Source organism: Miscanthus floridulus, unplaced genomic scaffold, assembly GCF_019320115.1.
Source record: "Miscanthus floridulus cultivar M001 unplaced genomic scaffold, ASM1932011v1 fs_710_1_2, whole genome shotgun sequence".
In the NCBI taxonomy this organism is placed as follows: Eukaryota; Viridiplantae; Streptophyta; class Magnoliopsida; order Poales; family Poaceae; genus Miscanthus; species Miscanthus floridulus.
Window position 1 is genome coordinate 327 of NW_027097146.1, and position 22241 is coordinate 22567.

Consider the following 22241-nt stretch of genomic DNA (forward strand, 5'->3'; position numbering starts at 1 on the left):
AATTATCTAGTTCGAGGACTCCGACACCCATATGGGCCAAAAAGACTCCGACTCCCATATGAGCCAAAAATATTAATGCAAAAATATGTTTATCCAAGCCACAAATTTCACCCATACGAGCCAAATTATCTTGTTCGAGGACTCAGACACCAATACGAGCCAAAAGGACTCTGACATCCATACGAACCAAAAATATTAATGCAAAACATGTTTCTAGGAACCAAAAATATTAATGTGAAATGTGTTTGAACTCGATATTAATATTCCCATTGCATTTCAAATACTTTTCATAAACACGTGCGTGTCGCACGGGCATATTTGCTAGTTTAAAAAACCAGTGACTACATACACCTCCATTTTACCGGATACATTGATTTGACAATAGCCATACAGCACGGCGCTTGATTACATGCATGTGCGCAAATCAGGAAAATAGCATGTATATGTATCAGAATTTTCAGAACACTTACTTCTTGGGAAGCTGAATCTTTTGAGCTCTGACAGCCGCGAATGCACGGGAAGGAGGACAGCAGCTTGGCCGGAACCCAACCAGCCTAACTATGAAACCAGGGGCGGACCCAGTAAAGGGCATGGTGGTACACTTGTAAACCCAATAAGTTTTGCAAAAAAATAAAAAAATCGAAGTTAGTAGGCATGTATACAATTGTAATTAGAACAGATCCGAATACAAATAGCTTAACTTAGGGTTCGGTTGTTCGTCTTTTTCGCACAGCAGGAACGAAGGAGAGGATGCGCATACCTCGTGCGTGCTCGTCAGCGGCGAAGCACGCGACGAAGGCCTGGTAATTGAAGGGACCGACGAAGGCCTGGGCAGGGCGTCGGCGTCGGCGTCGGCAGATGCCTAGTTGCCGCACGCGAGAGAGAGCGCGCGCGCACGCTGGGGGAACGGCAGAACAAAAGCCTGAGAAGTGGCGACTGCATCCTGTTCCGGCAGGGCAGGATGAGAGTGTTTTTCTTTTCAATTTTACCATTTTCGTAAACCTTTTTACAAATAGATCCAGCGAAAAATAAATTCAAGTTAAATCCACGACGAGATATATGGCTCGGAATTGATCAACCTAAAGCTAACCCTACCCATACCGGAGCAGTGGAACCTCCTGTGAAGCCCCCATTAATTTTTAGGCAAAGTTCTATAGTTTAGGAGGCTGAGACTTAAGATCGAGCAGCAGTGTTGTTCAGCCCCCCTAAAATATTTCCTGGATCCGCCGCTGGCTATATGAGCCCTCCATCATCCGTGATATTACATGTAAGATGTAAGACTCCTCCTAAACCAAGATTCTTCCTAGACCCTAAAAAAGGAAAATAATAAAAAACTGAACACACTTAATTTTGTAAGACTTCTAAACCAAGATTCCTCCTAGACCCTGAAAAAGGAAAATAATAAAAATCTGAACACACGTGATTTTGTTTGTTACGACAAAAAGATTTTGTTTGATACGGAAAAAAGGAAAATAGAAAACTAACATGTGAGGATGATGCGGAGGAGTTTTTTTAAGTCTCCAACACCCATACAAGCGAAAAGCGAAATTATCTAGTTCGAGGACTCCGACACCCATATGGGCCAAAAAGACTCCGACTGTCATGAATCTTCAAAGTGAATCGTTGCCTCTCTCCTCCCTAGCTAGTAGCTACTATCTTCTATCTTTGATCTCTCGAGTGAATTTTGGGTCAGATATGGTTCCAACCGTGCTTACGGCTTTATAGAAGCAGGACACGCCACATGGTTAGGAAGATGGAGAGGTTTCCACCAGTTTGGTAAAGTTGAATAGTTTGTATTGTTAACTGTAGTCTTTTTGTCTTCTGAGTGCTTTGGTGTAAATGCAATTTGATGTTTGAGCTAGAATCTGTAGTAGGATTTGGCTTTTCTAGTTACATTGTTTTTTTTTTATCCATCTAGATGTACTATTTGTAGATATATAATAAAAGAGATGTATTAAAAAAGCTAGGACTCATTTTTTTGTATATAAGTAGAATAGAGCATAGAACAAAGATATAGATTTAACATAGCTTAGCTTATAGCCCTATTACAGGGAGTTGCCAGGCTCTGATAATTCAATCGGTCAAGTGGGTAACGTTCACCGTTCTTCATCGACAAACTATTAATGGATAGTAATAAACAACAAAATGGTAAACGCATCGAAATGATCAATTTCCTGCAAACGGCTAAGAAACACAATCTTATTTTACAATGATTCAATTCTTTCCAGCTTTTTTAACATGAGTTTTTGCTTTTCAGTCTTTCTCCCAAAACTGCAAAAGGGGGGCAAAAATGAAACTACAAAATGGCCGCAATCGTACTAGTCGAAAACCAGTGTCTGCTGGTTTTGGAAGTACACACAGCACATGCAGAAATGTAATGGTTCCCATAAATTAGAAAGCAACCTCCGAGGACAGACTTCTAAAAGGCAAGTCTCTCAGCATATGTATCAACATGGCAAACAGCAACCCATTAGTCTCATCTCCCTATCTGTGGGGTTCGAATTCATTGTTCAAGGTTCAGACTCGGATACTCTGGGCGTGAATGTTTGCGGCTTCCCTCTGCCCATGGTGAATCCACGTGTGCCATCCGGCATGCGGGGACCTGCAGGCTGTTTGTTAGCCGCTGTGAGGGGCTGTGACTGAGTTGCCTCCTGCTGCTGCTCAATCTTGACTGGGTGGCCAGATGGTTGCTCAATCTTGACTGAGTGGCCAGATGGTGGGGTTCCCACTGGATGGGTAATACTCCTGTTACTGTGGTGGCTACTGTTTTGGTAGTGCTGATGGTGGTGTTGATTGTTGTTCTGTTGATGAAAACCACGCCCGCGGCCCCTGCCACCACGACCACGTCCCCTGCCACGTCCTCGTCCCATATCTCCAGTGCTATCCTCAGTCTGTAAGAAATCAAAATGATATAAGGTTTGTCACAAATAAACCTCTTTAGTGAGCTTTCAGGTATAACAACCAGACATTCAATAAATGAATCATTGAACCTTCTAATGAGAACCACAAACAATAAATCCTTGTACAATAATATATCGCTGATTCTGAACCAACTAACAAACCAATGGTCTAGAGAGTAGCAGGGATAAAAAGTGGTGGCAACCATCCAGTATAAACAGATGTGATATGTTCCACACACATAAAACCGGTCAGCTGGAACAGGCAAAGTACAGTGCTGAGGTCCATTTTTTTTCTGCATCTGGTGTTTTTTCAATCCTTGAAACCAAGAATAAGCATTCTCATGTTCTGCTTAAAGATACATGTACATAGTACCCATATTTGAAAATATTCTGGCAAAGGCAAAGCATAGCTGTTTCATTTTTTCTTTTCCACTATTAAAATAAATGAGGCTAGAAAGTAAAAGGAAGTCATACCATGTGTTCTCCAGGCACATCTGACATTTGAGGTGTTCCTTCTAAATGTTTATCATTTGGTTGATCAGAAGTGGAGACATTCTCCTCCTCACCATACCCATCAGATTCATGTCCACCCTTTTTCCCTTTACCTCCCTTTGTCTGAGTTGCCAAAAGCAGTCAGCAAATAAATTAGGAAATTGTTTTGCAATACAAAAACAAGTTAGGGAAAACATTTACTGTAGACATGATTGTCATGCAATAAACAAAAAAGTTCAGAACAACGCAGTTTACAGATGCTAAACTTCAAATGATTTGATTATGATAGTTCACAAATGTTTGGTGAGGCATCTGGAGTCAGGTCTCAAGACCAATGTACAGAAGAGCAGCCTCTTAGCCTATCCAGTTTACTTCCACTGATATCAGTACAGTACAGTACAAGGTCACCTTCCATGTGAGTTGCTGGAATTCCCATGTATTTGGGTCTGCCCCTCTCTCTTTGGAAGCTGACAAAGGAACAGGTGTGACCTATTATCGATCTGATTGCTCATCAGTTCCTAGGTTGGAAAGCTGAACTTCTAACAAAGGTGGCCGCGCAGATTTTAGTGCAATTTATTCACCTCAAAGCTGATTTATCTTGATATGGCGGTAGACCTTCCACCTTGGGCAATCAAGGAAATAAATAAGATCAGGCAAAGGCGCGAAGCTTTCTTTGGAAAAGGAGGAAGGTCTGCCTGGCAGTGTTGCACAACGCATGTTGCACCCGCCCCCACCCTGCGTGCGCAAACTTGGCAGTCTTGGCATCTCAGCACTTCAGAACCTCAGTTGGGCCCTCCGAATTGTTGGAAATAATCCTGTGTCTAGGTGCATGCTTAGTGTCTAGGTTCATAGCATTTACTTTAGCTAAATTACAGCATGGAGTAATAGGAAGTAATAGGCCGATTAGTTGGGTAATATTCTGCATTCATTAGAGGCTATCACAGCCTGATTTGTAGCCCACGTTGGCTATATTAGTAGAAGAGAAAACCAGAAATGGCTAAGTCATTCCAGCAACCAAACCACTTGTGTTCGTGTGTGTTCGTGTGTGATACTGTGTTCCTGTGACCTGTTGGAGGCTTTAGGCCTGTCACGAATGAGGTGGCTCTGGCTGAAAAAAAAAACCAAGCCAAGTAGTCCATGGGTGGAATACTGGAATTCCCTATCCACGTGCATCACTGTGTGAGGGCTTTTTTCTCTATGGTGGGTCATCTCTGAAGTTGGTGATAGAGCATGTACTCTGTTTTGGAAGGATAGGTGACTTCATGGACAATGCATTGCTGACCTTCCTCCACACTTCATCGCTCTCATTCCTAAGAGGAGAGCAAATAAATAAACTGTCCTGGAAGATCTCACAAACCAGACTTGGATCTCGGATGTGCAAGGTGTGCTTTCAGTGCGTGCCATTGTTGAATTCCTTGAATTATGGGACATCCTGTCTAGTGTGGAACTACAACCTGGTGTTGATGATTCTCATATTTGGAAACTCAACACAAGTGGGCTTATGAAGGATTTTTCAAGGGAGCAGTGAGGTTGGAATCTTGGGGAGAGGATCTGGAAGACGTCGCACCGGGCAAATGTCACTTCTTCACGTGGCTTGTCACATTTAACAGGTGCTGGACTGTGGATATGCTGGCAAGGCATATGGTCTTCATCATCCCTCTCATTGCCTCCATTGCAACCAGGATGCAGAGACGATAAATTATCTTTTGGTGCACTGTGGTTTTGCGTGAGATATTTGGTTTGGCCTGCTGCAGACAGTCAGTATGCAAAGCCTCTCACCTCAGCTGGGTGAGACATCCTTTGAAGGATGGTGTGATAGAGCCAGCAAGGTTGTTGCTGGTTTGGCAAGAAAAAGCCTGAACTCTATGTCATTTTAGGAGCATGGACACTCTGGATTCTGGAATCACAGGAATCACTGTGTGTTCAACAGAGTTTCTCCAAATCTAAATAGTAGTGCCTTATCTCTTGCCTCCGATAAACTGAGACTGGGGGGATTGCAGGTGCAGAGGTATTTCTTAGCTGACTGGTCAGCTGCCCAGATGAGTGAATTCTAGGTCAGGGGTCGCTGTTGTGTTTTTCCAGGTGATTTTGTAATCTTAGAAACCAAGGTGTGAGTGTGTGGTGTTGTATGGGGTTCTTTCCCCCCTTTGGTCTTCTTAATATAATAATGTGCAGCTCTCATGTGTGTTCGAGGGAAAAAGTTCACAAAAAGTTTGCCAACAGATCAGAATTCAAACAAAAATGGGAGTTCTTTCTTCTTTGTCGCAGTTAAAAGTTCAAAATGCGATAGATTGTGATTAAACATGGTGGAATCAAACCAGTCATGCGCTGGTAAAGGCTAAAACATGCCCATGTTAAGACTAATAAGCTCAAAATTTCAATTCAGGTAAATGTCTCGACATACTTAAGTACTTAACACAAGATAGGTGGGTGGATGTCTATGCACAGTTGAACTGTAGTCATTAGCGGACCTATGCCCCAGGCTGCTTATGCTGCAGCCCAGGTCGCAGACCAAAAAAAAAACGCTGCACACCTACATAAAAATGTAAGAAAAACAAGATTATCAAAAGCTTACGCATAATTTAACAGGGTTTGAGACCTGGTCCAAGCCAATCTGTGGCTCCACCACTTACAATAGTCTATTACTCTTTTACCAAAACAATGGTTTCATAAGCGATAATTGGATTAATAATTTTCTGTAGTAAAATCAGTAGCAAAAATTAAAAATAAAATAGACAGACATGATCGGACACAAAAGAGCATGACAGACAACTCCTCAATTTATTCACACTAAAGTTAATCAAAAAAGTTCTTACCTGCACTTTTCAGTTGACCCCAGTAACTTGGTAAGGGGATAATAAGAAATCAAAATAATGAATATGTTCTTCATGGTTTTATGCATCTTCCTAAAGTGCGTGTATGTAGAGAGGTAGGAAAATACTTCACACCCTTAGGGTTGGTTGACCTTGCATATATATAGCTGGAACTGGCTTGCAATACAAGATATGTACAAGACAAGTCATGTACAACAGCTATCTCTAATACTAGTGCATAGAGTTCCACACACTATTTTTTTGGGAGGAGTCTATTTTTGGCCATCCAACTATCGTCCGAGTTTGATTTTGCCAATTAAACTAAAAAACCAGGAATCTTTGACCATCCAACTATTGACACCATTCATATTTGGCCATTCGGCTGTTTTTATGGGTGGTTTTGGTGACGTGAACAACAAGTGCCAGTCAGGCCTACATGTCAGCATTTATCTCCATGTCAACCAAACCCCATCAAAACTGCCGAATCGCCAAATATGAACAGTATCATTAGTTGGATGGTCAAAGATTCCTGGTTTTCTAGTTAATTGGACAAAACAGTAAAACCAACTAGGACAATAGTTGGATGGCAAAAATAGACTTCTCCTATTTTTTAAGAAAAAAATTGTGTTATAATGCTTATAGCAGAGCAGTTCAAGAGAGCTTTAAAATTTCCAAATAAGTTTTCCTCATAACCGTATTGTTCTGATCCAGGCTTTGGCCTTTGGGAGTTGGGCAGTTTCTGCTTCACTAAAAAGTAGATTCAAAATAAACCTATTTCTGGAAGATTCATCCAGGGCTTTGAAACTGCTATATTGGTACGCATAGTAGTATAGCAGTTTCAAAGCCCCAGAGGATTTTTGTAATATGATTAGTTTGTAATATGACATCTTGAGGTAATATGCCAAGTTCCTGCTATCTTGATGTAAGCAGTTGAACAATAAACACCAATACAACACTAAGCCATCCCATGTGCAATTAATGAAGTTCAATGGAAGGTTACCATGCAAGTGCTTAACAATCGAACTCTAAGACCACTTCTCCAGTTCCTCTCATCATTAAGTTCCACAATCTGTAATTCATGAAATAATATAAGATAATGCATTTACAAAACAAATGTGATATTGAAACATTATATAAAAACGCATACCGCTCTAGCAGCATCTTCAATAGTATCATACTCAACAAAAGCATGAAGCTGCCATCAAAGAAAAGTTATTATTATTTTGGCAGGACATAACCGTCATGTGACAAGACTATGATGAAAAGGAAGACATAATTTGTCTATTGCATAAAATATAATGATTCAATTGAACCAAGTTTCATATCTTATTATTTGATATGTTTAGCCATTTGAAGCAGTGTTCCTATTTTTTCAGCACTAGCCTTTTACTTAAATATGGTGTCGATGTATGAAATTATGTTAGAAACTTCCAGATTTTGTTTTCATTTTTGGGTTTGTTTGGTAAACTGGTTCTTCATTCCTCTTAACATATGACAGGCATCTCTTAAAGCCCGTTCAAGAAAAAATAAAAAAATGTCAGAATATAAATGACTGATGAACCAACAACCCACAAACTAATATTTCCTTTATGTTCTCAGTGCAATGTGTCAAATGTCAGGATCAGGGCTTGGTTTATGAAGTGATAAAGAAAAGATGGTATTAGGTGCCTGCATTACTGAGGAGTGAGATGTGACTAGCGGCCATGAAGGTGGTGCAGCAGGGCAGAGAGGCGGCACAAGAGGCTCGGAGTGACGGCTAACAGCAGAAGTGGGCTTGACCCTTCTTGCTTGATTAATCATGATACAAATCCTCTATTCATATAGACATGGGATCTTATAGATTATCTGATTTTTCCTAACTACAAAAGGTAAAACTTCCTAGAAATACAATGACTCATGACAGCATGAAGGCCAGCGGTGGTTGCCCCAGGGTTGTCAGTTGTCACCACCCTCCTGGGCTGATACAGTTATGGGCATTAGACCCATAAATCCATTGTCTAGTGTCTCCAATGCAAGGACAAGATGTTGAGGAGCAAGTAGTAGGCTTTCTAAAATCCCATTAACCAATTATGCCTGCATAGACAGTTAGACGCGTTACTACTTGAACAATGTTCTATTCTTTTTTACTTTCCTAGGGTGCAGCCGTGCAGGGTTCAGGGAAGATTCAACAGACCCTACCAAAAGTAGTTATTTATAGATAGCAGTACAAAATAGTTTTCAATTGCAGTATGATATTTAAGTATCAAAATCAGGAATAGCGATTACTTTGTTGGCAAAAAGCATATCTATTTCCAATTCAATGAACCCTATGAGACATTTATTTACAGTAACTGCTAGAGTTCATTTCCAGATAACATGATATTAAAGTACAAACAGAGAAGGTCATTACTTTGTTGGCAAAAAGCATATCTAGCTTTGCAGATCTGTTAGTAGCTGGACCAGTGCCATTTGGGGTCTGAGGATAGCAAGTTCTAATTGTCTTCACACTGGCAAATGACAAAACAAAATAAATTAGAAATACAGTGTATGGTTCTTTCCATTTTCATGAGTAAATAGAAAGTGGTCCACTTGATATAGACCTACATTAGCGTTTACCTGCCAACAGCTGAAAAGAGCCTCATCAAATTCTGGTAACAATGATCATCTGGGAGATTTTCTGCAACAACAATTCGGGCCTACAAAACAGATGAGGTGTTCCTTATCTGACAGTCTAGCAAAGGTTTTCTTATAACTAGAGAATAATTCAATATTAATGGGGCTAGTGACATTCAATGTACAAAGCATTGCTAGTCACCTGGAGTTCTTCTAAATCCGATTCTGTAAATGGTTGCTCACGTTTTACTCTTGTTCCATCATCACTGACCACCTGTATATATGCCCAAAATAATTAAAAAATATTGTTGCGGACATAAGCAACATAGATTTCCAGAGGACATAACCAACAGTGAGGGTATGATGGGTATGATGCCTCTAATCTTATGCCTATGACCTATGAAGTATTGAATTTAGTAAGAAACTTCAGAACACAATAGTGTATGTTAGGGTCAAGTGTAACTACCCAATTGGATTATCATGGAACTTACAAGCTTTGATGAAGTCCGAAGAGCAGAAGCAAGTATGGAGTTACTTTGCACTAAAGCCTTAATTTTCTTAAAGCCAGCAACAACTGATATTGGCACTACATTGAATGAGAAAGCACATTAGTTTTCCCACTAAAAAGCATTTGTCCACTTCGATTATAAAAGTTAGATTTCTTCACATTAAGCACAAACAGCTTCCACAAAAGAAGTGGTTGAATAAAAAAAATAGCATACTGAAGTCATGACCAAAAGGTCTTATTCTAAGACAACTCATTTCTGTAACATAAGGAGATTGAGGGCACTATTCAAATAAATACTGTAACCATTTTTCTTTTATTAATTTCGATAAAAGAAAATGTATAATAGATTGCACTTCAAAAAAGGGAACTAGTTGTAGTACTAGTGAAAATCAATTGATTCCAAGTTCACGGTAAGATGTAAGCAAAAACAACCGAAAACCATTTGCTCCATGAACCAAATCTTTGAGTACACTGAATGGATCTTATCCTGATAAGATGCATCCAACCAAAAGTGCATCTATCAGAAAATTAGTGCAGTAGGAAAATGTCACAAATTAAACAGGATATAATCAATGCAAGTAATTGAACAATACCCTTCATATATACAAATATTAAACCTCCAGAATATGTCAATATCACCTTTCAAAGCCTACTATGATTCTGACCATCACCTTAAAATAGAAAGTCATTAAAAATGACTTGGTTTCTAATGATGGAAAGAAGCTATAAAATTTAAATAATGATATTTTTTCAAAAAGAAAAACCATAAATTCAACGACTGGTATCAATGGGATAACTTCATATGTGCACATCAAAATAAAGTAGCTTCAGAAGCAAGCACGCGACTCACCATATCCTTCAGGATCCTTTGAAATAAACCTCATCAAATGTTCAGTGGTGGCCAGGTTTATATCACTGAAATAATACTCCACCTACAAGGTCAGATTTTGAGAAATCAGAAAACACAAAAACAAAAAAAAAAAAAGATGTAATTTTACAACACATAATAAGATGCAACAATTTGTTTTTGTCTGGATTTTCTAGGCCACTACCAGTCACAAGACTACAAAATTTAATAGATCAAATTAAAATTCAACACTGGCTGAACTAAGAACATAAAATGAAGCACCATCAGACTGGAACTACAGAGCACCAATGGTAGTTGATATTTGCTAACCAACAGAAGAATAGCATCCTCATATTCAACTTAATTTTAGTTTACCCAATGTGCACTAAGAACCATTTTATCAGCATGAATACATGATCAAGGCCCAAAAAACTCCAAGTACAAATTTGCTGCATTTCATAAAACAATTTTGCACTAAAGTAAGCATGTCAACAACTTTTCTCCAACTTAAACGGCCAAGACGACTGCTATAATGCTTTTGCAGTACAATTGGTGCATCCCATGAACAATTGCTTACTAGAAATGCTAACAAAAAAAAGATGAACTACAATATAACACAAAACTGTGAAGTATAATATAACACAAAACCATGAAGTACACTAATAGCACAAAATCATGGAACCAAATATGACATTATGATTTGGTTCAAATAACATAATTAAATAATCAGAGCTCTAGGGCCTGAAAAATTATAATTTAATGAAACAAACAAACTAATAGCTGAATAAAATGGAATTCGAAGTTAGCAAACTTGAATACAAATTAAAATATCAAATAGGGGTTGCTCAACCAAATAGAGCAAACCATTGCCACCCGAAAATTCCCATAATAATGTATTAAATAAGCCTAGAGTAGTTCAACATCACAAACAATCCAGCCTCCTATAGTCCTATATAAGTTCACAATTTGAAAATTTCAATTTAATTAGAACATTAACACTATAAACCCACATTTCAGCAGCATGGAATACATTAGATCCTAATGGGAGTGGATACTAGAACTACAGATCATACTCTAAACATGGATGTCAAGTTCTTTCGCCGTCAACATGCATTCAAATGAATAAAAATATCTACCCTCTGGATGTTCATGCCCGGAAGGTCAACCATGGAAGCCATTTTCTTAGTAAGACAAGTTATGGAGCGGTATAGGGAGAAGAAGAAGGACCTACACATGGTTTTTATTGACTTGGAGAAGACTTATGATAAAATACCAAGGAATGTTATGTGGTGGGCTTTGGACAAACATAAAGTCCCAACGAAGTACGTCGGGCTCATTAAGGACATGTACAACAATGTTGTGACTAGAGTTCCAACAAGTGATGGAGACACGGATGACTTTCCGATTAGGATAGGACTACATCAAGGGTCAGCTTTGAGCCCTTATTTGTTTGCTTTAGTGATGGATGAGGTCACAAGGGACATACAAGGAGACATCCCTTGGTGTATGCTTTTCGCGGATGATGTAGTGCTAGTTGATGAAAGCCGGACAGGAGTGAATCAGAAACTGGAGTTATGGCGGGAGACTTTGGAGTCCAAAGGTTTTAGACTCAGTAGAACTAAAACTGAGTATATGAGATGTGACTTCGGCACTACTACTCGGGAGGAGGAAGATGTTAGTTTGGAAGGTCAAGTAGTGCCTAGGAAGGATACATTTCGATATTTAGGATCAATGCTACAGAGGGACGGGGATATTGATGAAGATGTTAGCCATAGAATCAAAGCAGGGTGGATGAAGTGGTGGCAAGCGTCTGGTGTCCTATGTGACAAAAGGGTACCACAGAAGCTAAAAGGCAAGTTTTATAGGACGGCGATTAGACCTGCTATGTTGTATGGTGCAGAATGTTGGCCTACGAAAAGACGATATGTTCAACAGCTAAGTGTCGCGGAAATGCGTATGTTGCGTTGGATTTGCGGTCATACAAGAAGGGATCGAGTTCGGAACGATGATATACGTGAGAGATTAGGGGTAGCGCCAATTGAAGAAAAGCTTGTCCAACACCGGTTGAGATGGTTTGGACATGTGCAACGGAGACCTCCAGATGCACCGGTGCGTAATGGAATCCTAAGTCAGGATAGTAACGTGAAGAGAGACAGAGGAAGACCGAAGTTGACTTGGGTAGAGGCAATAAAAGGAGACTTGAAAGGATGGAATATACCCAAAGACTTAGCCTTAGATAGGAGTGCTTGGAAGACAGCTATTCACATGCCTGAACCTTGATTGCTTCTGATGGGTTTCAACTCTAGCCTACCCCAACTTGTTTGGGACTTAAAGGCTTTGTTGTTGTTGTTGTTGTTGTTGTTGTTGTTGTGTCTGGATGTCATGGGTCACCACACCATGGGCTGGCTTAGCCCAGCAAACCTAAAGGCGGCACCGCTGCCAGAAGGGTTGCACGCATCTTTTCCTTTTTTTCATCAATTTTACCCCATCGGCAAGATACCTTTTGATATCATGAGTTGGCTTTTTGCTTCTTTAAGGAAAGTTGAGACTGTTAGCTATTAAAGCTAGGAAAGTAGACTATTAGGAAAGGGTGGACCCAATCTATAAGGATTCAATTTATTAGTTGCTTGGGAGTCAAGTTAGGTCTCCATAGGAGAAGCCATGTACCCGGTTTCTTTTTTAAATTCCATGTACCCATTTTGGATCAAACAAGAAAAGAGATTCAACCTCCTCTACTTATCTCCTCCAAGTGGCACCACCATTCCTCCCCCTACCTTCCCTGTGCATGCCATTGCCACCACCATCACCAGTGACAACTTCCATCTCCTTGCCTGTTAACTTCTTTCAGCTACAATCTATGCTGCTTCCTGCCCACCAATATAGCCGCTGATACTGGATCTTTGAACAATCAATCCAGTACCAAAGATGAGGGAGTCAAAGCTCACTTTTTCTTCACTGCCATTACCCAACAGAAGGATCAGTTAAGTCTACAACAACAACAACAACAACAACAAAGCCTTTAAGTCCCAAACAAGTTGGGGTAGGCTAGAGTTGAAACCCATCAGAAGCAATCAAGGTTCAGGCACGTGAATAGCTGTCTTCCAAGCACTCCTATCTAAGGCTAAGTCTTTGGGTATATTCCATCCTTTCAAGTCTCCTTTTATTGCCTCTACCCAAGTCAACTTCGGTCTTTCTCTGCCTCTCTTCACGTTACTATCCTGGCTTAGGATTCCACTACGCATCGGTGCCTCTGGAGGTCTCCGTTGCACATGTCCAAACCATCTCAACCGGTGTTGGACAAGCTTTTCTTCAATTGGCGCTACCCCTAATCTATCACGTATATCATCGTTCCGAACTCGATCCATTCTTGTATGACCGCAAATCCAACGCAACATACGCATTTCCGCGACACTTAACTGTTGAACATATCGTCTTTTCGTAGGCAAACATTCTGCACCATACAACATAGCAGGTCTAATCGCCGTCCTATAAAACTTGCATTTTAGCTTCTGTGGTACCCTTTTGTCACATAGGACACCAGACGCTTACCGCCACTTCATCCACCCTGCTTTGATTCTATGGCTAACATCTTCATCAATATCCCCGTCCCTCTGTAGCATTGATCCTAAATATCGAAAGGTATCCTTCCTAGGCACTACTTGACCTTCCAAACTAACATCTTCCTCCTCCCGAGTAGTAGTGCCGAAGTCACATCTCATATACTCAGTTTTAGTTCGACTGAGTCTAAAACCTTTGGACTCCAAAGTCTCCCGCCATAACTCCAGTTTCTGATTCACTCCTGTTCGGCTTTCATCAACTAGCACTACATCGTCCGCGAAAAGCATACACCAAGGGATGTCCCCTTGTATGTCCCTTGTGACCTCATCCATCACTAAAGCAAACAAATAAGGGCTCAAAGCTGACCCTTGATGTAGTCCTATCCTAATCGGGAGTTAAGTCTAACTGCTTAAAAAGACGTACCCAGTGCAGAGAGCTCCCGCTCTGTGCGGGGTCTGGGGAAGGGTTTCAACCCAAGCCTTACCCTCGTTTGTGCAATGCGAGGCGACCGCGACTCGAACCCGGGACCTTCCGGTCACAGGCGGTAAGACTCTACCGCTTGCACCAGGCCCACCCTTCTTAAGTCTAACTGCTTAACCCATCAAAATCAAATCAATCCTCAAAGGTATAAATTTGAGAAGTTAAATTTATTGCATCATTATTACAACGGTAGTGGTGCAGTCCCTCTCAACCATGGTTCTTAAGGTGGTAAGGTGAGGCGAGGCGTGGCGTGGCGACCTACCCCCTCTCAATGATAAGGCGAGGTGAGGCGACACCTTACCATCCTAGGCTTAAATGAGTTATTGAAGTAGATCACATAAAAAAGAATAGATCCTGAAACCACGATGTATCCTTGTTACCTGATTTCTCAAACATGATCTATTAACATCCTAACACAGGAAAGGTAGGAATTCAATTCATTAGCTTAAACTAAAAAATGAACAAAAATTACCCTACCATCATTACTTAGAGAGATGAGGAAATTACCATGAAACATTATCCATCTTAACAGATACTACAAGTACACAAATAGCAAAATACCAGAATTTTGACAAGTTCGATTGCTAGCGGCTCCATTCAGGGGCGGAGCAGGCAATGGAATCGCCGGAGTCAGTTCCACTAACCATCACTTAAATATACTAGTAAACAGTGAATTTGTATAGGATATTAGGATTTTCCACATTTATACATGTCAGCTGATCCCAGTAAGTTCATGTAGCTCTGCCCCTTGCTCCATTTCACCACAACTAAATAAAATGTGTGCCTCAACTAATAAATAACATGTGCACTACGCAGCTCCTAGCCTCCTACACTACCATTAGCACAACAAAAGCAGGCAGTTCAATCTGAACAATGCTTGCCTTTCTGTTCAATGCAAACACATCAAAAGTGGCCAAAGTAGCAAATAGATTTTCATGGCATGTGTCCAGCATATCTGCGAGAATAAAAGATGTACTCCACATTAAGCAAATTTAATTCCTCGTGACTACTGGGAAGCACATCGGATGACGCAGACAGCTTGTGGGACTATAAAAATGTCGCAAATTGAGCAAATTCTATTCCTGATCTAGTGATCTAATTGCACCTATCGTATCAGGGGTCACCAGGAACGACGACGGTGAGGAGCATCCACCCACCTGTTTCCTGATCTTGGGCACGGGGTCGTCGAAGCTCCCGTCCCTCGGCGGCTGCTCAGCCTCGGCGTCCTGCTCGGCGGGGGGACCTAACCTGGCACCCCCACCGGTGGCAACCGCCGCATAGTACTCGAACGGGGGCGGCGGAGGCGGGGGTGCTGCGACGAAGAACGCCGCGGGAGGAGGAGGCGGCGCGAACAGACGCACCACCGCCTGCGGCGGAGGGGGCGGGGGCACCGCGGCAGCGCGCGGCACGAACTCCGGCGCCTGCGCGTTGAGGCGGCTGGCGGAGCCGATCCGCGGGAGACCCCCCGGCCGCTCGTCCGTCGCCGAAGGCGGGTCCGCAGCGTCCTGCTGCGACATCAGGGCAGGGGCTAGGGTTTGGGTGCCACCACCACCAGGAGCAGCAACAGCAGCAGCAACAGTACCAGAGCGGAAGTAGGTGCAGTAGCAGGGAGTGATAGTGGAGCGCCGCAGCTAGTTAGTAGGCTGTTAGGGTAAGGCGCGGCGAAGGAGGTTTTCTCGAAGCTCGCGGGCGCCGGCGAGGTCGGGTATTTATACGCGCAGGTCTCTGCTTCACCGCGGGGATCGGTCTCGGTCGGCGCCGCGGCACGCTCCGCCTCCTCCCGGATCGGAGCGGGAGGTGGACGCTCTGAAGGCTGCGTGGACCCGGTGTATGGTGCGGTGGGTTTGTCCGTTGGTGGGGCGTTCGATATTTTGTTGCGAGCGGATTGCGTTCTACGTACGGTGTATGGGCCCGGTGTACGGAAGGTGAGGGAGTATTGAGGTTGGCTCGGGTGTGGAGCCCGGATGGCAGTGAGTAGCAAGATTAGATCCTGGGCTGGGACTGTCGTTTCAGTGGACGGTGCCTGGTAGATATACCACCACGTGCGTAGTTTCTCTCGTGCCCTGGCCGGTCCCACCATAAAAACCCCGCAGTTCTTAGCTTTGTCCCGGAATAAATTAGAGCAGTACCAATGAAAAAAACTAGTAGTTTCTATAATATATGATACCGTACAAAAAAAAATACTGCTTTCTAACTCATGGTTTCTATAAGTAATAATTATTTTCTCTTTCTCTCTCCCAACTCTATCTTCCTCCTCCAATGGGAGTGCGGCACGAGCCCGCTAGAAACTGGTGGTTTCTCCCCAATGACGATTTTATGGTTTCTTGGTGCATTGGGTCAAGAGAAGACCTGATTTCTTCATGAGGAAACCATTTCTAGAATTTTTGCTCTCTTTCTTCATTAATTACGTTGTCATGTCAGCGTTTTGCCTACGTGACAAGTCTTTTAATGAGGATAGAAACCATCATCAATACACCATTGGGACTGCCCTTATTAAAGCATTTATTTAAGTTTGATAAACTTATATAGTTATATGAAAGGATAATAATATCCGAAGTATGAAATAAGTATCATTTAATTTACCATAAAACATATTTGGATATTTTGTTTATTCTAAGTTGTAATAAATGTTGATAATAGTTTACACAAATTTAATATAATTTGAGATGGTTTGATTTAAAGTAAACCTAGAATGCCATCATCTTCATCACACTATAAAATTAATTATATAAGGTTAAAAGAGCTTTAATAAGGAATAACTTATATATGAAAAAACTAGGAGAAGCCTTTCTATCATATTTACGCTACACACATAATGGATTTATAGATTATAGATGTGTATTTATGTACAGGTCAAATAACACGACAAACCTGTGGAAAAAAAACTTTCAAAGAAGAACCCGCGATAAAAGGTTGCACCATTAGGAATGGATATTTGTCTTCTAATAGACTTGGTGTTTAGTTGGCGGCTATTGTTTCTATGCCGCTCTTTGAGTGTAAGCTGTTTTTCATCTGTGTTTGTTTTTTAATAATGGATGGTTATATCTACCTAATACTAAAGAGCCAAAAATTTTGGTCACTAATAATTTTTCATCCAACCTAATTATCTGTCTCATTTTCGTGTTCGGCTCGTCATGCCCCTATGTCTTTTTTTTCTGGTAACACGGCAGTGTTTCGTTTCCGTGTCATTTTCGTATTTTTTCGTTTCCGCGTCATTTTCGTATTTGTGTTTCTATGTCCTGCTGGCACTTCCATATATCTCGGTTTTTTTTTTCATATTAACACCGTGGAGTTTCCTTACCGCAATTAAAAAAAAAGTTCCAGAGTATTAGTTTTTTCCGGTAGCCAACTCTCTTTCCGTGACTTTTTCCGTTTTTACTTCTTTTTTTTTAATATCTCTTATTTTTCTTATAAACATAAATAATAAACCCATTACTATGTGTCTTTGAACTCTGGACCCTTCTATAACACCTAATAAACAAATATTCCACCACTAAGTTGCAAGTTGTTGATGAAGATTATATATAAACAGCTCTCTTTCCGTGACCTTTTTTTTCGTTTTTCTTCTTTTTTTAATATCTCTTGTTTTTCTTATAAACATAAATAATAAATCCATTATTATGGGTCTTTGAACTCTAGACCCTTCTGTAACCCCTAATAAACAAATATTCCACCACTAAGTTGCAAGTTGTTGATGAAGATTATATATAAAACTTGTTTATTATTAAAGCCTCGATCAACTGATGGTCCAACTAATCAAATCGTGAACTAAAATCTTCATCAGTTTGTTATCTACTCTAATTAAAATAAATGTATCTCCAAGTTGTAGACATACACAACTCCGATCCTCGACGAGGGTTGCCATATGGAAATTGAGAGAGAGAGCTCCAACAACTTACTTCTTGCTGACTTAATCAAATATTACAATTATGTATTTTTATGGGTTCCAAAAGAAATCATAAAGCTCGATATCTAATTCTACCAACACATGCATAGTATGAAAATTAAAATTGCGATATATTTACAAGTACGGCCCCGTTTTGCACGGCTTCTGCATTGGCTTCTGAAGCTGTTCGCCAGCCAACCCAGGCGAACAACATGGGAGGGAGCACGCCAGGCGGCCAGTGTCGTGAGTACGGCCAACGGGGAGGGCGCAAGGATCGCCAACATCGGTGAGCGTGATGGAGATGGCAAGGTGCCATGGCTTAGGGAACGGCGGGCGGCCACCGGATGAGAGAGAGGCCACGAGAAGAGGAGATGGAAAAATAGAAGGGAAAGAGAAGGGCATAATAGTCATTTTAAAGTTTAGGAATTGTTTTGTCTAACACGTTAAGCTATTTCGTTAAATGGAGTCTAAAAATAGCTCTAGCTCCACCTGTGGAGCTGCTTGTGGAGCCGAAGCAAAAGAAATTATTTCACTGGTGAAGTTGTATTTTAATTCGATGGAGATTTAATAGTATATTGTTGTATTATTGTCGATGTGAACTTATTATGTTATGGATGTCATTGTCATTGTAAAAAAAATTATAGATTTTAAAATTTATAGAAAATATAAAAAAAATAAATAATGTAACATTCTCGGCCTGGTTTTTAATAAGCGTTTGGTAGTTTTTTTTCCTGTTGCAACGTATGGGTATATTTGCTAGTATGTATAATTTATGAAGAGACTAGAACAAAATCATTTTTTTCTAAAAAAACATAAAAGAAAAATGGCGTACCTAATCTTCAATAGAAATATGATATGGGCCACCGCTCGCTAGGAAGAAATTTGAAAGTAAAACAATACTGATCAACAGTCCAACAGCAGCCAAAAGCAGCCCACCTACAGCTTCTAGCCCACCTACAGTACATCCACTTGGCTAACCGCGACGAGAGGTGCTCGACAGGTCTCATAATTATCACATAATTTAAAAAAAAAGGAATTTGTCAAAAAAAATCTTGTTGAATAATGCCAAATCAAATATAAAAATAAATCTTATGCTATTGTAACACCCTAAAATTTGCTTCTTTTTGAAATAGAGATGAAATGATTTAGTTATGTATTTTGTGTTCATAAAAACATAGGTAAATAATAATTTTTCATTAAATTAAAATTTATCATAAGGTAGCAACATGTTTGAGCATACATACCGTTGCATTTGATTTATTGTGATGAGTGGTTTTGATCTAAAACTCAAAAGAGAATTCAAAACTCATTTGAAAATTTCTTTGGAAATTTAGAAAAAGAAAAAGGAATTTCACTTCTCTCCCTCTCTCACCCTGACTTTTGGCCCGAAGGCCCAGTTCCCTCACCCAATCCCGGCCTGCTCCCACTTCTTCCCCGCGGCCCAACTAGCGGCCTGCTCCTCCCCGTCGTTTCCCTCACTCTCCCGCAGGCCCAGCTAAATAGGCCGGCCCAGCAATGCGCGGACGTCGCCCTCTCCCTCACCCTATCACTGACAGGTAGGCCCGCTCTGTCAGTGTCATCTCCTACCTCCGCTCGTCTTCCTTCTCTCGTCTCCACGTCAGATTCTACCGAGAAGGAGTCCGTCGCCGCGCCGACTCGCGATTAGCGTGCGCCCCACGCCGAGGGCCCTCATAAATACTGAGCCTGCACAGCGCCACCTCCCTATCCCTCATTAGCGTCAGCACCGCCTCCATCCCGAACCCTAGCGTAGCCACCTACTAGCCCTAGCCGCACCTCTGCTCCATCGGATCTCGCTGAGTTGGGAGCCAACGTCGCCGCGGCCGTGCACGCTGTTTGAAGCCTCGCAACCGCTCACGGCCTGCTGTCGAGTTTTGCGCCGAGGTTTCAAAGCTCTCGAGCCCTTATCTCCTCTTTCTCTCGCTCTCGTGTGGTCCCTAATTGCCGCCGAACTATCATAGGGAGCCACCTTCTACCCCACCGTGTCTTGCATCGTCTTCAAGCCATCTCCGTCCAAGAAAATCGCCTAGGTGAGCTCGTTGTAGTCTCCTCTGTCTTTCCATGCTTTTCCCGTTGAAAATCGAGGCCTCTACGACGTTTTCATCCAACTCCGACGAGCATCTCACTACCGACAATGGAGTCCACCGCTGAAAGGTCCTAATAGCTAGAGGGAGGGTGAATAGCCTATTAAAAATTTCTACAACAACACTTAACAAACCGGTTAGACAATTATGAAGCGAAGCGAGTGTTGCGCTAGCCTACTAAAAATACAAGCCACCTATCACAATTCTAGTATAGATAATATCTATCCACACAAAAACGATGACACTACCCTAAGTTAGTATGCTCTCAAAAGCTAACTAAAGAGCCACACCAACCAAGCAATTAAGCTCTCACAACTAGGTACACTAAAGAGCTTGACAACTAGTTTGCGGTAAGGTAAAAAGAGTAAGCAAGATAGTTATACCGCCGTGTAGATGAATGAGCCAATCAATCACAAGGATGAATAACAATGAAGACCAATCACCTCAGAATCAATGATAAACACAATGATTTTTTTACCGAGGTTCACTTGCTTGCCGGCAAGCTAGTCCTCGTTGTGGCGATTCACTCACTTGGAGGTTCACGCGCTAATTGGCTTCACACGCCACACCCTCGATAGGGTGCCTCACAACCAACACAAGATGAGGATCACACAAGCCATGAGCAATCCACTAGAGTACCTTTTGGCTCTCCGCCGGGGAAAGGTCAAGAACCCCTCACAATCACCACGATCGGAGCCAGAGACAATCACCACCCTCCGCTCGATGATCCTCGCTGCTCCAAGCCATCTAGGTGGCGGCAACCACCAAGAGTAATAAGCGAATCCCGTAGTGAAACACGAACACCAAGTGCCTCTAGATGCAAACACTCAAGCAATGCACTTGGATTCTCTCTCAATCTCACAAAGATGATGAATCAATGATGGAGATGAGTGGGAGGGCTTTGGCTAAGCTCACAAGGTTGCTATGTCAATACAAATGGCCAAGAGAGTGAGCTTGAGCCGGCTATGGGGCTTCAATAGAAGCCCTCATGAAATAGAGTCGTTGTACCCCTTCATCGGGCACAACATGGGGTGACCGGACGCTCTGGTCATATTCCAGTGTCCGGTCATGCGATGCGTGCCACGTGTCCCCTCTCTTCAAATGATGAGCGCCCAATCTCAACGGTCAAGTGACGACCGGACGCTGCAGCTCAAAGTGACCGGACGTTAGACCTCAGTGTCCGGTCGTTTCTAGTAAGCATCCAAAAATGTTTTTTCACGACCGAACGCGTCTGGTCATGCTTGACCGGACACACCCAGCGTCCGGTCACTCGGCGACTCCTCTGTGCGTGACCATGTCAGTGTGACCGGACGCAGCCAGCCAGTGTTCGGTCGTTTTAGCGCTAGCGTCCGGTCGACGACCGACGCTGCACTTCTTCTGCTGCTACTGACCAGACGCACTGGTCCTTCAAAGACCAGCGTCCGGTCACTTACAGTGACCTCCATCTTTTTTGTCTAGGGTGCCGGTGGCACCGTCGGACTGTCCACACTCTATAGGCGAACACTCCGCTGGTGAAGTTCCTAACCCTTACTCAAATGTGCCAATCACCAAGCGTATCACCTTTTGCACATGTGTTAGCATATTTTCACAAACATTGTTCAAGGGTGTTAGCACTCTACTAGATCCTAAATGCATATGCAGTGAGTTAGAGCATCTAGTGGCACTTTGATAACTGCATTCTGATACGAGTTTCATCCCTCTTAATAGTACGACTGTCGAACCTAAATGTGATCACACTCTCTAAGTATCTTGATCACCAAAACAAAATAGCTCCTACCATTTATACATTTGCCTTGAGCCTTTTGTTTTTCTCTTTCTTCTTTTCAAGTCTAAGCACTTGATCATCACCATGGCATTACCATCATCATGTCATGATCTTCATTTGCTTCACCACTTGGAGTGTGCTACCTACATCATGATCACTTGATAAACTAGGTTAGCACTTAGGGTTCCATCAATTCACCAAAACCAAACTAGAGCTTTCAATCTCCTCCTTTTTGGTAATTGATGACAACCCTTTCACAAAGATATAAATTGAAATTCAATTGAATCCATATTGCTTG

The 22241-nt window shown here is 41.8% G+C and overlaps 1 protein-coding gene and 1 long non-coding RNA gene across 2 annotated transcripts; both read right to left on the reverse strand.

Annotated features, from left to right (window-relative positions):
- Window positions 1-470: 470 nt before the first annotated feature.
- LOC136532788 (uncharacterized) lies at window positions 471-943 on the reverse strand. Its single transcript, XR_010778306.1, has 2 exons — window positions 761-943; window positions 471-601 (listed from the first exon to the last, which is right to left on the reverse strand). It is a non-coding gene; the product is annotated as an uncharacterized lncRNA (long non-coding RNA).
- Window positions 944-2163: 1220 nt separating this feature from the next.
- On the reverse strand, window positions 2164-16012 carry LOC136532786 (la-related protein 6B-like). The gene is made up of 10 exons (XM_066525377.1): window positions 15348-16012; window positions 10156-10237; window positions 9289-9383; window positions 9000-9071; window positions 8801-8880; window positions 8595-8691; window positions 7353-7400; window positions 7206-7274; window positions 3375-3515; window positions 2164-2891 (listed from the first exon to the last, which is right to left on the reverse strand). Exons 1-10 carry the CDS (start codon window positions 15705-15707, stop codon window positions 2511-2513), a joined length of 1425 nt encoding a protein of 474 aa, XP_066381474.1. The 5' UTR covers window positions 15708-16012; the 3' UTR covers window positions 2164-2510.
- Between the last annotated feature and the right edge of the window lie 6229 nt (window positions 16013-22241).

What these genes read in the sequence shown, in the direction of transcription:
- LOC136532786 (XM_066525377.1), bottom strand. Translation starts at nt 15,707, where the DNA reads ATGTCGCAGCAGGACGCTGCGGACCCGCCTTCGGCGACGGACGAGCGG. An exon ending in TTGAAGATGCTGCTAGAGCG is followed by an intron (nt 7,275 to 7,352) that starts GTATGCGTTTTT and finishes CATGAATTACAG; the next exon opens with ATTGTGGAACTTAATGATGA. An exon ending in ATGTGCCTGGAGAACACATG is followed by an intron (nt 2,892 to 3,374) that starts GTATGACTTCCT and finishes GATTTCTTACAG; the next exon opens with ACTGAGGATAGCACTGGAGA.